Raw genomic sequence first — 13,654 nt, 5'->3', positions numbered from 1 at the left:
AGTGATTAGGCTGAAACGAAAATGAATGAATGAACTTTTAATACTTTAAGATACTTAAATTTCTCTGACGTTAAATTGCTTTAACCTTTAATACTTTTAAAGACCCAGCGAACACCCTGTAATCAGAAAAGGCTGCAATGCAAATGCATGTTCATAAAGACAGTTAATAAATATATACATATTTATATATATTGTTATTGTACAGTAGGCATGGGACGATAACCATTTTCAAGGTATACCGCAGTTTGGAAAAGTCTAGGTTTTAAAATCGAAAAAATTTTATGTAATACCGTGCCTAAGGTATGTGTCCAATTTTTTATTTACATTTTTTGTTGTTGCTTTTTAGGACAACATTATCTCCAGCAGAAAAAAATATCCAAAGAAGCCGTTTCAAATTGTAAAGAATTCTGTGTTTTTTTTTACAATAAATGACGACAGCAGAAGTCAATGATTAATTTGAATTATGTAGTCTGACATGTTCCCAAAATATTAGAAATTTTTAATTTATAAAAAGGGAAAAAATGTGTTGTTTTTTACCCAGACATTTTAAAAATATATATCTTAGAGAAGTGAGCACAATACCGTGATACTGTGAAGTTTTTATTCAAGGTTATCAGAATCTTATACTGGCCCATGCCTATTGTACAGTATGTTGTACTGCTTTCCTTTTAAGTGTGTGCTGCTCAGTATTGAGAATATGGAGCTGAAGCTTGACTTCACAAAATGAAATTGCAGGTCAAATATCAGCAAGTCAGAAAAATCTGAAAAAAATATATCATTGTCAAACCGGAGAACCTGTTCCAGGTTTTATAAAGTAGCAGTTTATAAAGTATCCATGCAAGGTAGTTTTCCAATTGCAGGCTTCACAAACAATACATTAAACAAGACAATCAAATTTACCTATAAAAGCACACACACACACACCATAAACAATAATACAAACATAAGTAAACAATTCAAAAATGCATGGATCGATGTTTATGTTGTTCACAAAATTATATAGAGCTGCAAATGTTATTTGTTTCAGGTCACTTTAATGGGTGGCTCAGTGGTTAACACTGTTGCCTCACAGTAAGAAGGTCGCTGGTTTGAGTCTTGGCAAGGTGAGTCGGCATTTCTGTGTGGAGTTTGCATGTTCTCCCCGTGTTGACGTGGGTTTCCTCCGGGTGCTCCGGTTTCCCCCACAGTCCAAACACATGCGCTATAGGGGAACTGATGAACTAAATTGGCCGTTGTGTATGAGTGTGTGTGTATGAATGTGAGTGTGTTTCCCAGTAATAGGTTGCGGCAGGAATGGCATCCGCTGCGTAAAACATATGCTGGAATAATTGGCAGTTCATTCCCTGATGAATAAAGGGACTAAGCCGAAGGAAAATGAATGAATGAATGAATGAGGTCATTTTGACAAAGCATGATAATATTAATAACTGGAATAATTTTGGTCACGATAATCTTTGATATGAAATTTTATGACTGTATAACGAGTGGAGATTTAAAATAAAACACTCGATAATATTCATGATTTAAGACCATATTAAGCCTTCGGCCAAGAGGGCATCAAATCGTTTCATCAAAGTGGTCCTAAAACTATACAAAAACAACTAAGGTAAAGTTTGTTTCATATTTGCACATTCATTCAATAACAACTTGTGACGTGCTCCCTATATTGTTTACTATGGTACTTTGAATATTTGGTCTGAAATCACATGCAAGTATGACTTCAAAACATCATTAGCACTATTTAATTTTTTTTAACAAGTGTTTTTATTAGTTTGACATTTTTCAATAATTACCAAACAACAACAATAATAAAAATAAGGAAAAAGCATGATAATACAAAGAAAATAATGGTAATAATAATTAAATAAAAAGAAAATTTGATAAAAAATAAAATTAATTAAAAAATTAAGTTATGATTAAAAAACAATTAGGGCATATAAACGGTTTCAATGAAAATACAAAGAGGCATTACACTGCGGCTCAGAATCCGCATTATATTGGTCCAGGTGATCAAAAATGGTTGCCATATATTGTAAAACCTAGTAAGATCATCAATAACTCCATAACGGACTCTTTCCATGTGCAATATTTGAGTGAGATAAGGTAACCATGTCTTAAATTGAGGAACAGAGTCTGATTTGCACAGTTTTAGAATGACACTCCTAGCAATAATCATTCCATAAATGATGGTGCTTTGTATGGACACATTATGATCCAGCAAAGAACTAAAGTACCCAAATATAGCAATTTCTGGGTCGGGTGTCAAGATAAAACCATTCATACCGGAAAACTATTTAAATATGTCACACCAGAAATCATAAAGTTTTGGACATGTCCAAAAGAGGTGGGTCAGGGAGCATACTTAAACTGGTCACATGTAGGGGAAACGGTGGGAAAAATTCTGTTTAATTTTGATTTTGAGTAGTGCAGTCTATGCATTACTTTAAATTGAATTAACTGACGCCTGGAGTTAATAGAACAAGATCGAATTCTACTGAGGCTTTCCTCCCATGTATCAATCTGTATACCCAGTTCCTCTTCCCAAGCATTCTTCAAATGAGTAGTAGACTAGCTCAGTTCTTGAGAAAACACATCTACAAAATCTGAAATTAAATGTTTGGAATCAGGTGAGCCCCATAGTACCCTGTAAACCTTTCTTTCATCTGGCAGCGATTCAAAATTGGGAATTGCAAGACTTACATAATCTCTAATCTGTAAATGTCGAAAGACGTGCGTTTCATCAAAAACATCTCTTTTAGTTGAGAAAATTAGGCAACTTTTTATTAACATACAAGTCTTCCAGGGTAACTATACCTTTTAGCCTCCAAATATTGAATGTCGCGTCAGAGATAGAGTAAGGGTGGGGGGGGGGGTGCATAATTACAATATTTAGCACTATTTAATTTACTGTGAAATATGTTGTACTTATGGTCACTGGCTGCAAATTTTTTACAATTTTAGAGTTTGTAAAGAATATTTTTGTGAAATAATATAATTAAGGAGAAAGTCTGAATGTATATAAAACCAACTTTACCTCATTTCAGAAACACCTATTCCTGTCTTTTTTTAATCCACCTCAAAGGTTCACTATCTATCTATCTGTCAATCTATCTGTCAATCTATCTGTCAATCTATCTGTCTATCTATCTGTCTGTCTATCTATCTATCTATCTATCTATCTATCTATCTATCTATCTGTCTGTCTGTCTATCTATCTATCCACACAAACATACATAACACATAATATACAAGCAATCTTAATTACATTATTTTGCTTAACAGCGTATTAGTTGGGTGTTTTCAGAACAAAATATTAAACAGGACACATATGGAAAAATAAACAAAGCAAAATAAAAGCAGTCTTATTTATTCTTTATTTTGAGTAAGTCCAGTTTAAAATAAGCTAAATGCTTTAAACTAGCTGATCTTCCCTACAAAGTACCTCAAACCAGTGTTATTTTAATACTTGACAATAAGACGTTATCGTACAGCAACATGTTCATTTATTTCAGAAGCTTTAGCATTAACTTCTTACCTCCAAGTGTGGGAAGACAGTTCATCCATCTTCAGGCCCTGAGATTTTTCAAGTCTTACAGCCATCCCGAGCAAAGGTTTCTGTGGTTGAATTAATTCAGCAAACAACGAATGTTAGCTGTAATCACTGATCTCTATAGAATTCTGTATTTTAGATCAGTGGTTGTAATGCTAATCCTTGAATACCAAGCGTTAATATTGATTTACTGTCAGTATACAGCATTGAGGTCAAGTTGGTTTGATACTCGCACATTCGTTCAGTGATAGTTCCATACATTGTTTACCATGGTACTTTGAATATTCGGACATGCAAGTATGACTTCAAAACAACATTAGCACTATTTAATTGACTGAACACTGTTGCACTTTGATGGTTGTTGGCTGCTAATATGATTTCACTATTTATAATTTGTAATTAATACTTTTCTGAGATTATAATAATCATGAGAAAGACCGAATGTGCGAAACCAACTTTACCTCAATGTCTACATCCGTCTGCTACAGCTAACGCTAATATAAAAACACTGTCAAGTAATCCAAACATTATATTTGCCACTCATGTACACTCATAAGTCGTTAATGATGCCAACGATACCTCATAACATATTCTTGCTAACTTCACAAAAGCAACGCATGCTATTTGTAATGCTAATTCAAGCGTTAATATTCATTCACTGTCAGTCTACAGCTGTCCGCTACAGCTAACGCTAATATAAAACACTTTCTAATAATGAAAACGCTATATTTGCCCCTCGAATACATTTGTAAGTTGATAAAAACGACAACTGTACCTCATTAAATATTCTTGCTAACTTCAACAAAGCGCTGACAGCGGTGGTGTTGTTGTTGAGTGATTCGAGGTTTAATTTCAAATCGTATCACGTGACTGTGACGTACGAACTGACGCGCTTCGGGGCGTCACACAAACAGCGCACGAAATACGTTAAAACGTCACAGTACGTTAGCTTGCCAATTTTTATGTTCGTTTTCGGTCAAATATTTCATAAAGAATAAACTGAGTACAATTATGTAGGACTGGGATTGATAAAACAAAAACAGCGAGGTCGGAAGCGGTTTAAACCAACGTGAAATAAAACGGTAAGTTATGGCTAGGTTTTTTTTTTCTAATGTTACTTCAGAATTTTTATTTGACTTTTTCTGAGAACAACTGCTTTATATTTGCTTCTTCCTTGCTCATACTTCTGTTTAGCTCTTTAAATATGACTAATATGATATATTACTACATTTATTTAAGAATTTCTATACAAAACATCTGTATCATAGCTCTGTATCAATATGGTAATGTTACATTATTGTGTATCGGAGAAAAAAATATGATTACACTTCAAAGGTTGTTAGTTAATGTTAGTGAATGTTACATAAACTATGAAGATTCATTTTTTGTTCATTCATTTTTCCCCGGCTTAGTCCCTTTATTAATCTGGGGTCGCCACAGCAGAATGAAGCGCCTTTTCGTTAAAGTTAGTGAATAAAAATAAGTTGTTCGTTGTAAGTACAGCACATTAATTAATATTAATATTGAATTAGTGAATGTTGAACTATGATAGTGACTCGGTGGCGCAGTGGTTAGAACCGTCACCTCACAGCAAAAAGGTCGCTGGTTCGAGCCTCAGCTGGGTCAGTTGGTATTTCTGTGTGGAGTTTGCATGTTCTCCCCGTGTTGGTGGAGGTTTCCTCTGGGTGCTCCGGTTTCCCCCACAAGTCCAAAGTACAGGTGAATTGTGTAAGCCAGTGGTGTCCAAACTCGGTCCTGGAGAGCCGGTGTCCTGGAGAATTTAGTAGCTCTTTGTAGATATACTAAAAACTTCCTGCTGGTGTTTTAAAGCAAGTTGGAGCTAAACTCAGCAGGAGATCGGCCCTACAGGACCGAGTTTGGACATGCTTGGTGTAAGCTAAATTTGCCGTAGTGTATGTGTGTGAATGAGAGTGTATGGATGTTTCCCAGTGATAGGTTGCAGCTGGAAGGGCTGTGTAAAAAATATGCTGGATAAGTTAGGGGTTCATTCTGCTGTGGCGACCCCGGATTAATAAAGGGACTAAGCCGAAAAGAAAAAGAATGAATGAATGAATTAATGGTGATGGTCACAATGAAAGTCTGCCGAAAAATGCATCCCTCATTCACCAGTATAAACATTCATTTGTTTTGGTAATCTTTAAATCTGCCTATATGCTTCTGGAAGGGCAGTGGAGGAGAAATGACTACGGCCAATTTAGCTTAACCATTTCACCTGTACCGCATGTCTTTGGACTTGTGGTGGAAAACGGAGCACCCGGAGGAAACCCACATGTAAACTCCACACAGAAATGCCAACTGACCCAACCAAGGCTCGAACCACAACCTACTTGCTGGGAGGCGATTGTGCTTCCTATTGCGCCACTGTGACATACCCAAAAGTAATTTCATTCTATTTTTATTATATACAGTTATAGGGATAAAAAAACACATCTCAAAATGAAATAAAGTGTATAGTTTGCTGTAGAATGTTTTGGAGACGTATAACAATAAGAAGAGCCATGTTTATATGCAGAGTATATCCATTTATTTTCATTAGTGTTTGAATTTGACAAGAAATTTTTCAGGAATTTAAATAATAATTTCATGCACAACAGAAAAGCTACATACATTTTAACATCAATTTAACAGTGACTTTTGAAGTGGATCTGTGAGCTGAGTGAGCACACATTAAAGTTCAACGATTAGCTGAAATCATTGATGAAATACTTAAAATATCAATATTTACCGTCGATTATTTTAATGGGAATTGCTCTTACTTCACTCTCATACTCCACAAGCACTGATGGAGCTGTGAAATTGAAAGAACACTCGAGCACAAACTTTCTGTCTGGTAAATCATCAATGTACTCGGCTGATAACGCTGTACTTGAATTGAACCAATGCGAGAAAATCTGGCCATCATATATAGATGTTTTATTTTCATAGCTAAATCCTTTACCTCTACGTTCAAAATCATCATAACCTGGCTGAGTCAAGAAGAAGTCGACAGCTGCCATTAAGGTGCTCAGGGGAATAATTGTAGTTTTACCAAGAGCAGTGTGTTTTACTGCAACTCCTTCTCTTCTATCTTTGTGTGTGTAGTTTGAATCAATGTCCAGCAAATAATGAATACGGTTCAAATTTCCCTCTAAAATCACTTGGTCATTCATATCGAAGCTCAGCTTGGTGTTTCTATAATCATAGTATCCATTTGCACTGGCTTTCAGATTAGATTTCAGACCCTCCACATTCACACTGATGTTTGCATCACTATCCAGAGTTCCCTCAAGAGCGCCACCATCAGGCAATGTAGAATTGGTGGTTACTTGGGATGTAGACTCTACAGTGATGAAAGATAAATATGCATTCATCTTTAAGGTGTTCTCAGCCTCTCCACGTCCATGTGAGTCTGGATTATCAAAGCTGTACTTGATCTTCAAGTTTGACAAAGCCTTCAGGTGAGTTTTCGTGTCAGCAGAAAGCTGATGATTGGCTTCGATTGAGAATATTGTCAGATTAATCTTCGCAATTGTGTCTGCAATCAGAACCACCTCATAGTTGTCCTCCAGAGTCACAGAGCTGTTATGTGTACCCCCAATCTGGGAATTGTCCAAAAATAAAATCGAGGCTAGTTTTAGTCCACTTTCTGCGGTAATGCTAGTGGCTCCATATAGTTTGGCTTTCAATTCCTGAAATGCAGATGTAGTCGTGCCACTAATGCGCATTAAGTAATCATTGGGGTAGACACCAGCGTTAGCATTGAGGTTGAGAATGGAGGATATGAAAGACACTTCAGAGACTAAGTTGCCCAATGAAGGAACAACAACAGCCAAACCATCAAAATCACCTAAAACATTGGTAGTCTTCTGGTAGACAAATTTGGCGTTTAGATCAGTGGCTTGGTTATTTGTTGTAAAGGCCTGCCATATGCCAGTTTCATTGTTCAAATATTCAACTACTGCAGTTTTAAAAACAAATGGTACAAACTGCACTGCATTATTTAGGATGCCAAAACTATTCACAACCGCATAAACACCAATTTCAGCATTATTATTGTTGGCTGTTAAGTTATGGCTGTACTTATAATGATTTATCTGGGCGACTGCAATAGTGCTGACTTCCTGTAGATCAGAGTTGACAATAACAGTGTAGTCATTCTGGAGATCAACACCGGTTATAATAAAATCATAAAGGTCAGTCTTGGCATTTCCCTTGTTCTGAAATTCAATTGCGATCTCAAAAGGACAAATGATTACGCTAGCAGTATTAGACAGAACTACACTGACCACTCCATCAAACTCTGTCTCATGGTTTGCATTGATTTTTACATCCATGTCATTGATGGATGCATTGCCAGAAGCAACCAGCAAGTTCTTCTTGATAAATGGTGACTTTGTTTCAGCAAAGACATTGAATTTAAAGTAGCTCAAAGCCACAGCATCAGCATCAACATCAACATTCATCTCCATCTGCAAAGCAGAGCTATCAGTGTGGCCTTTAAAACTCAGCTTGGCAGTGCTAAGACCCATGGTAAAATGCAGATCACTGTCATGGGTGCCTTCATCAGAGAAGTCTTCAAGAGTAAATTTTCCAATTCCTGTATTTCGAACTTTCAAAATCACTGCAGCATTATTCTGATACACTGCTACAGCCTTCGAAACAAGGGCAACTTCGCTTGACAAAGAGTGCAAAGGGATATTAACCTGGTTCTTATAAGATGTGTCAAGCGAAAGGGATGAAAAATCAGGACCTTTAGTGATAGACGCATTCAGAGTCAAAGATGCACTTTGGTCTAAAGTCAAATAAGTGTGTGTTATCTTAAGAGTTTCAGACACTGATACAGGAGTAATCTCAGGGATGGAGATCTGCATGGTGTATTCTGTATTATAATTCAAAACCTCAAGATTTGCAGAGATTCCTTTAGATTTGATAATACCTGTGAATTTAGGATGTGTTGCTGAAACATTCTTGAACTGTGCAGATGTGCTTAGGCTGTAAACTGGGATGGTGAATCTGATCTCGCCATACATTTTTTCAAAACATGGTAGTTGATAAGATTTAGTACTTGCAGGAATCTGAAGCTTCGTGTAACCCAGGGGTTTGAGTAAGCTAAGAAATAATTTGACATCCTCAATGATTAAAAATACCAAAGCGTTAATGTGTTTGGTTAGCATTTGGTCAACATTTTCACCATTGACAGTGAATTGTTTGAAATTATCCAATGCTTCAATGATTTGACGGATCATATCACTCAATTGCTTCTCATATACACCCAATTTTAATGGATATTCTTGATATAGAGCTATTAAAGCACGTTTGAATTGTTCAGCTCTTCTTCCAAAATTCATATTAGACACAAAGTTACTAACATGCTTAGGTGAGCTTAGGTAAGCTAGGTAAGGTAAACTTTCCTCTATGCTTGAATATGCTGTTATTATTATGCTGGAAGGAACTAGACGCAAACTGTCAATGAAAGGCAGGTGAATTGAATGCATTTCATTGTTTTTATCATACTTTAGGAAGGCAGAGACCGCAAAGTTCTGACGATTATTATTAACAGTGTTTAACAGATTGGTGAACACTTTTCCAGATCCTTCCAGCCCAAACTGAGCTGGAGTATTATATGCATTGATTTCTTGATTGATTGCATGTTTGTTTACTTTAGTCTTTACTGCCATTTTAGCTTTTTGTTCAGACGGGTTTAGGAGAAGTTCAGATTTGCTCTCAAATTCTGATTCAATGTCTACACCATAGAAACCATACGTTTCAACGATGGTTGAGATCTTGCATTCATGAGAATGAGCAATGGATTGTGGATCTATTTTTAGATGCATTTTTGTGTCAAAATCACCTTCATAATGTCCATGATTGTATACATTTTCACGACCATTAGCAGTAAAGTTAAAATTAAAAGTAAATGGGACCGTTGTACCACGAGTGTTTGTTTCAACATTTAAGATCCTGGAGTTCAAACGTAAAATATTCTCGATTCTGCCTAAAAGTCCATCAATCTTCATTTCAGTGTTGTGGTCAATGCTTGCTCCCATGAACTTTCCATTGGTTTTGCATTGAATATTTGCAGTTAGTTTTTTGTAGATGATCTCAAAGGTGTGTTTAACCTTCTCCAGACTTAAAATACTCTGCAGTGTGGTTGTGCCACTGGATGTCAAGCCATCTTTATTGTAGTTCAGGATGGCATTGTGTGCAGCTCTGTGTCCCATTAGTTTAGCCGAGGCATTACTTTTAATAGCCAGTCCGTTGATGTCCAGTTCTCCAGTGACTATCGAGTAAATACGTTCTTGAGATAAATCACCAGAGGTCACGATCTTAACACTGACTGCTTCAGCATCAGTTCTCGTCTCAGCTGTGTTTTCAATCTTCAGTCCAAATGCTTGGGCTTTTGTATAATGACTTAAACTAATCTGTGATTCATTGATGGCAACTTTAGCAGTGTTTGTTAGAATGTCATCAAATGCTGAGGTGGTGGACAAAATGATCAATTCTCGATTAGCAAAGACTACAGAAAAGGAGTTTTGAGCCTGAAGAAGTGTTGAATCTACTTTCAGTAAAGAATCCATCTTTGCTTCTTGTTTGGAGGGGATGAGCAAAACTGATTGTTTAAGATGTCCTGATCCATAGATTGAACCAGCCTGGAAAGATCCTTCCAGGTTTCCATCTACAGAAACTTGCCCCGCATCACCTTCAATTATTGCATTATGCTCCACGGAAAATTGCTCTGCAACAAGACTAGTAACCTCAAGCTTGCTTTTGGATTTCACACTGAGTTTTTCTGCAGATTGCACTTCTTCTTCAACACTGATGGTGGCATTGAAAATCTTGTGTTGAATCACTGTTTTCATGCTAGCTTTTAGAGAATCGCCAGATGTGGCCTCAGCTAGAGCAGATCCTGTGGAATAAGCCAATAATCAATCAACCAAATCAAATTAGTTCAATATATTAAGTATCATCTGGTACTTTATAAAGGGCATATGATGTTTCTAAAAAAACATTATTATGTTCTATTGATCATTACACAAAAGTACACAATACATTTCAATATATACATGTTAAACTAACAAAAGATAGAGATAAAGAGACCTTATGGCTCTTTGATGGGAAAGAGGTCAGGGGGATAAATATATAGTCCATCTTTTCCAGATTTAACATATAAGTGAGCTGTGATGAGATCAGAGTTCGTCTCCTGATGAAATGCTGGTGTTCGTTTCAATATAGATGGGCTGCAGCACAGACTTGGACTGGTTGCTCTCTGACTGGTACAGACTGGGACAGTACAGTAGACCATACAGATGCTGGCAATACATGCACATGCCCAGCGAGCGTGAAGGGTCATCATGTGTTTCAGACTGTATAGCACGGTCGATAACTGTTTTTTTTTCAGAAATTTAGTCAAAACACAAATTTGGACTATCCGCCGAGTTGACCAGAGGAGAGTGCTTCAGAGACATCGGTGTAAGAGAGGCAAGCAAAAGGTGCTAAGCTAAAAGCCCATGCTAGTCAATCACCACTACCCAGCCTTGTACTAGCTAATGTGCGGACTCTGGAAAACAAAGTGTACGAGCTAAAAATCAGGCTTATGACACAACAGGAAATAAGAGAATGCTGCTCTCTGATTTTCCCCAAACCTGGCTTTTAACTACAGGTGCAGACCGGACAGCAGCCTCCGGTAAGGTAAAAGGGGAGGAGGTGTGTGTTTTTATCAACAACATGTAGTGTGAAGATGTATGGACTGCTTATAAGCACTGCTTGCCTGACGTGGGGTTTATAATGTTGAATTGTCATCTCCAGCAAGAGACGGCAATTCAAACCACACACCAAGGGAGTTTACACATCTTTGTGGCTGCCGTTTACATCCCTCCACATACCAACTCTGCAGCAGCTATCGTCAAGTTTTCAAACAAGAAGCCCTGAATAAACAATCAGGTACATCTCATGCTGCATATTTGCTCCACTGGATTTAGAGCTGGCAATGAAAATGAGTACAAAGCTGCAGGGTACAGTCTGTGAAAGGGCATCACTGCAGCCAAGAGGCAGTACAGAGTGAAGCTGGAAAGTTTCTACTCCACTGCTGATTCCAGGCACATATGGCAGGATTTGCAGCACATCACAGACTGTAAAACCAGTGCCATCAGCACCGGAGACAGCCTGCCCGATGACCTCAACACATTTTCACCCACTTTGATACCTCCACCCCCAACACAGAGAGGAGGCCCACAGACACCTAGACCACTAAACCCTTCTCACCTTCTCACAGTCATGTCATCAGCACAAAGTTCTTAGAAGGATAAACCCATGTAAACGGGCAGGGCCAGAAAACAGTCCTGAACGAGCCCTCAGAGCATGTGTCGATACTCTGACAGATACTCTCACCTCCATATTCAACCTCTGCCTTAACCAGAGAACTTTGTCCTCTTGCTTCAAGGCCACTACAATCACTCCTCTCCTCAAAAAGTGCCCCCCCAACCTGTCTGAATGACTACAGGACAGTAGCACCCACTCATAAATGCTTTGGGAGTGTGGTGCTGACCCAGATTCAGAGCACCATCTCAGACACACTGGATTCCCTGCAGTATGCCTACCAGCCCAACAGGTCCACCTCAGATGCTATCGCTGCTGCCCTGCCCATCTCCCTTTCAAACCTGGAAAACAAAGACTCCTACATCAGGTGCTAATAAAGATGCTCTTTATTGACTACAGCTCTGCATTCAATAGGGTCATCTCCCAAAAGCCTACTTACAACCTTTTCTCCCTCTGACTACACGCCCTATCCTCTGTGACTGGCTCCTGTACTTTCTGACTGGCAGGCCTTAATCAGTCAGAATAGGGGAAAGGAGTTCAGCCAGCATAATCACAAACACAGGCACTTGACTGGGGTGTGTCCTCAGTCCCATCCTCTACACCGTGTTCACCAACTACGGTGTGGCCTCCCACAAGGACAACATCATCCAAAAATTTGTGAGGCAGCCTATAGGAGGGAGGTGGCTCCTCTGGTGACATGGTGGGAGGGCAACAACCTCACTCTCAACACAGACAAGACCTAGGAGATGATAGTGGACATGATGAAAGAGAAAAGATTTCATCAGCCACTGCTTCTTTTTAGATTGAAAGTGGAGAGAGTGAGCAGCTTTAAGTATCTGGGGGTTCACATCAGTGAGGAAAACACCTGACATGTCAATAGCACCTGTACTTCATGAGGAAGCTAAGGAAGTTTGGCATGTCACCAAGGATCCTCAGGAACTTCTACAGCTGCTTTGTTGTCTATCTTTAAGTGCATCACTGTATAATTCGGCAGCTCTACCGCCATGGACCGTAAATGCCTGCAGAGAGTAATGAAGACTGTGTCTAAGATCACCTGGGAAAAAAAGTTCCCAAGTCTGTTGGTCCTGCACTTCGCACTCCTGTACCTCTGGCCCGAGCGGAGGAGAGTGAAAGGGAGGAGTTTGCCCTCTCTGCAAAGCATCTAACATTGCTGAGTCCACATGAGAGCTGCCTCCAAGGACCCTTCCCACCCCAAACATGATCTGTTCGCTCTCCTCCTGTCGGGCCAGAGGTACAGGAGTGTGAAGTGCAGGACCAACAGACTCGGGAACTTTTTTTCCCTGGCGATCTTAGACACAGTCTTCACTACTCTCTGCAGGTGTTTGCAGTTTGCGTTTGTCATAAAATGCATTGCAAACCTGATACAGTATAAAAGTAATGTAAGAAATTACTTTAAAATGGAAAATTTACTCAAAACTGACCATTTTCTCATTATTTACTCTCCCTCATATGGTATTAAACCTTCATGAGTTTCCCTCTTCTGCTGAACCCTAAAGAAGATATTTTAAAGAATTTTGGTTGCTGGCACCAATTGACTTCCAGTAGGAAAAAAATGCTTATTTTGTGTTCAACAGATGAAAGAAACTCAAAAATAGATTTTAACACGTGAAGCATGAGCAAATGATGGCAGAAGTTTCATTTTTGGGTGAATTATAATTAAAATTCTGTCTATAAAAATAACGAGCAGAACCTGTGACAAAGGGCAGCCCTACCAGAGTCCAACAATCTTTGGAAACAAGTTTGACTTATCATTAAACTCCTGCTCTG

The 13,654-nt window shown here is 38.4% G+C and overlaps 2 protein-coding genes across 7 annotated transcripts in view; both read right to left on the bottom strand.

Annotated features, from left to right (window-relative positions):
- Window positions 1–4,399, bottom strand: part of bub1ba (BUB1 mitotic checkpoint serine/threonine kinase Ba) — a 36,073-nt gene extending 31,674 nt beyond the window's left edge. For all 6 annotated transcript variants that reach the window (XM_056481351.1, XM_056481355.1, XM_056481356.1 and 3 more), the window contains exons 1-2: window positions 4,326–4,399; window positions 3,536–3,615 (exon numbers count right to left, since the gene is read on the bottom strand). In XM_056481351.1, coding sequence (XP_056337326.1) covers window positions 3,536–3,600 — 65 coding nt within the window. In that variant the 5' untranslated portion in view covers window positions 3,601–3,615; window positions 4,326–4,399. The remainder of the gene's footprint in view (window positions 1–3,535; window positions 3,616–4,325) is intronic.
- A 1,673-nt stretch (window positions 4,400–6,072) lies between these two features.
- apobb.2 (apolipoprotein Bb, tandem duplicate 2) overlaps window positions 6,073–13,654 on the bottom strand; it is a 33,408-nt gene continuing 25,826 nt past the window's right edge. The window contains exon 23 of the mRNA XM_056481126.1: window positions 6,073–10,457. Within this exon, the coding sequence (XP_056337101.1) occupies window positions 6,286–10,457 (4,172 nt within the window). The 3' untranslated portion in view covers window positions 6,073–6,285. The remainder of the gene's footprint in view (window positions 10,458–13,654) is intronic.

Source organism: Danio aesculapii, chromosome 20 (genome assembly GCF_903798145.1).
Source record: "Danio aesculapii chromosome 20, fDanAes4.1, whole genome shotgun sequence".
Lineage (NCBI taxonomy): Eukaryota > Metazoa > Chordata > Actinopteri > Cypriniformes > Danionidae > Danio > Danio aesculapii.
The sequence above is the reverse complement of the archived record's forward strand: the minus strand, read 5'-3'. Positions and strand labels throughout refer to the sequence as shown.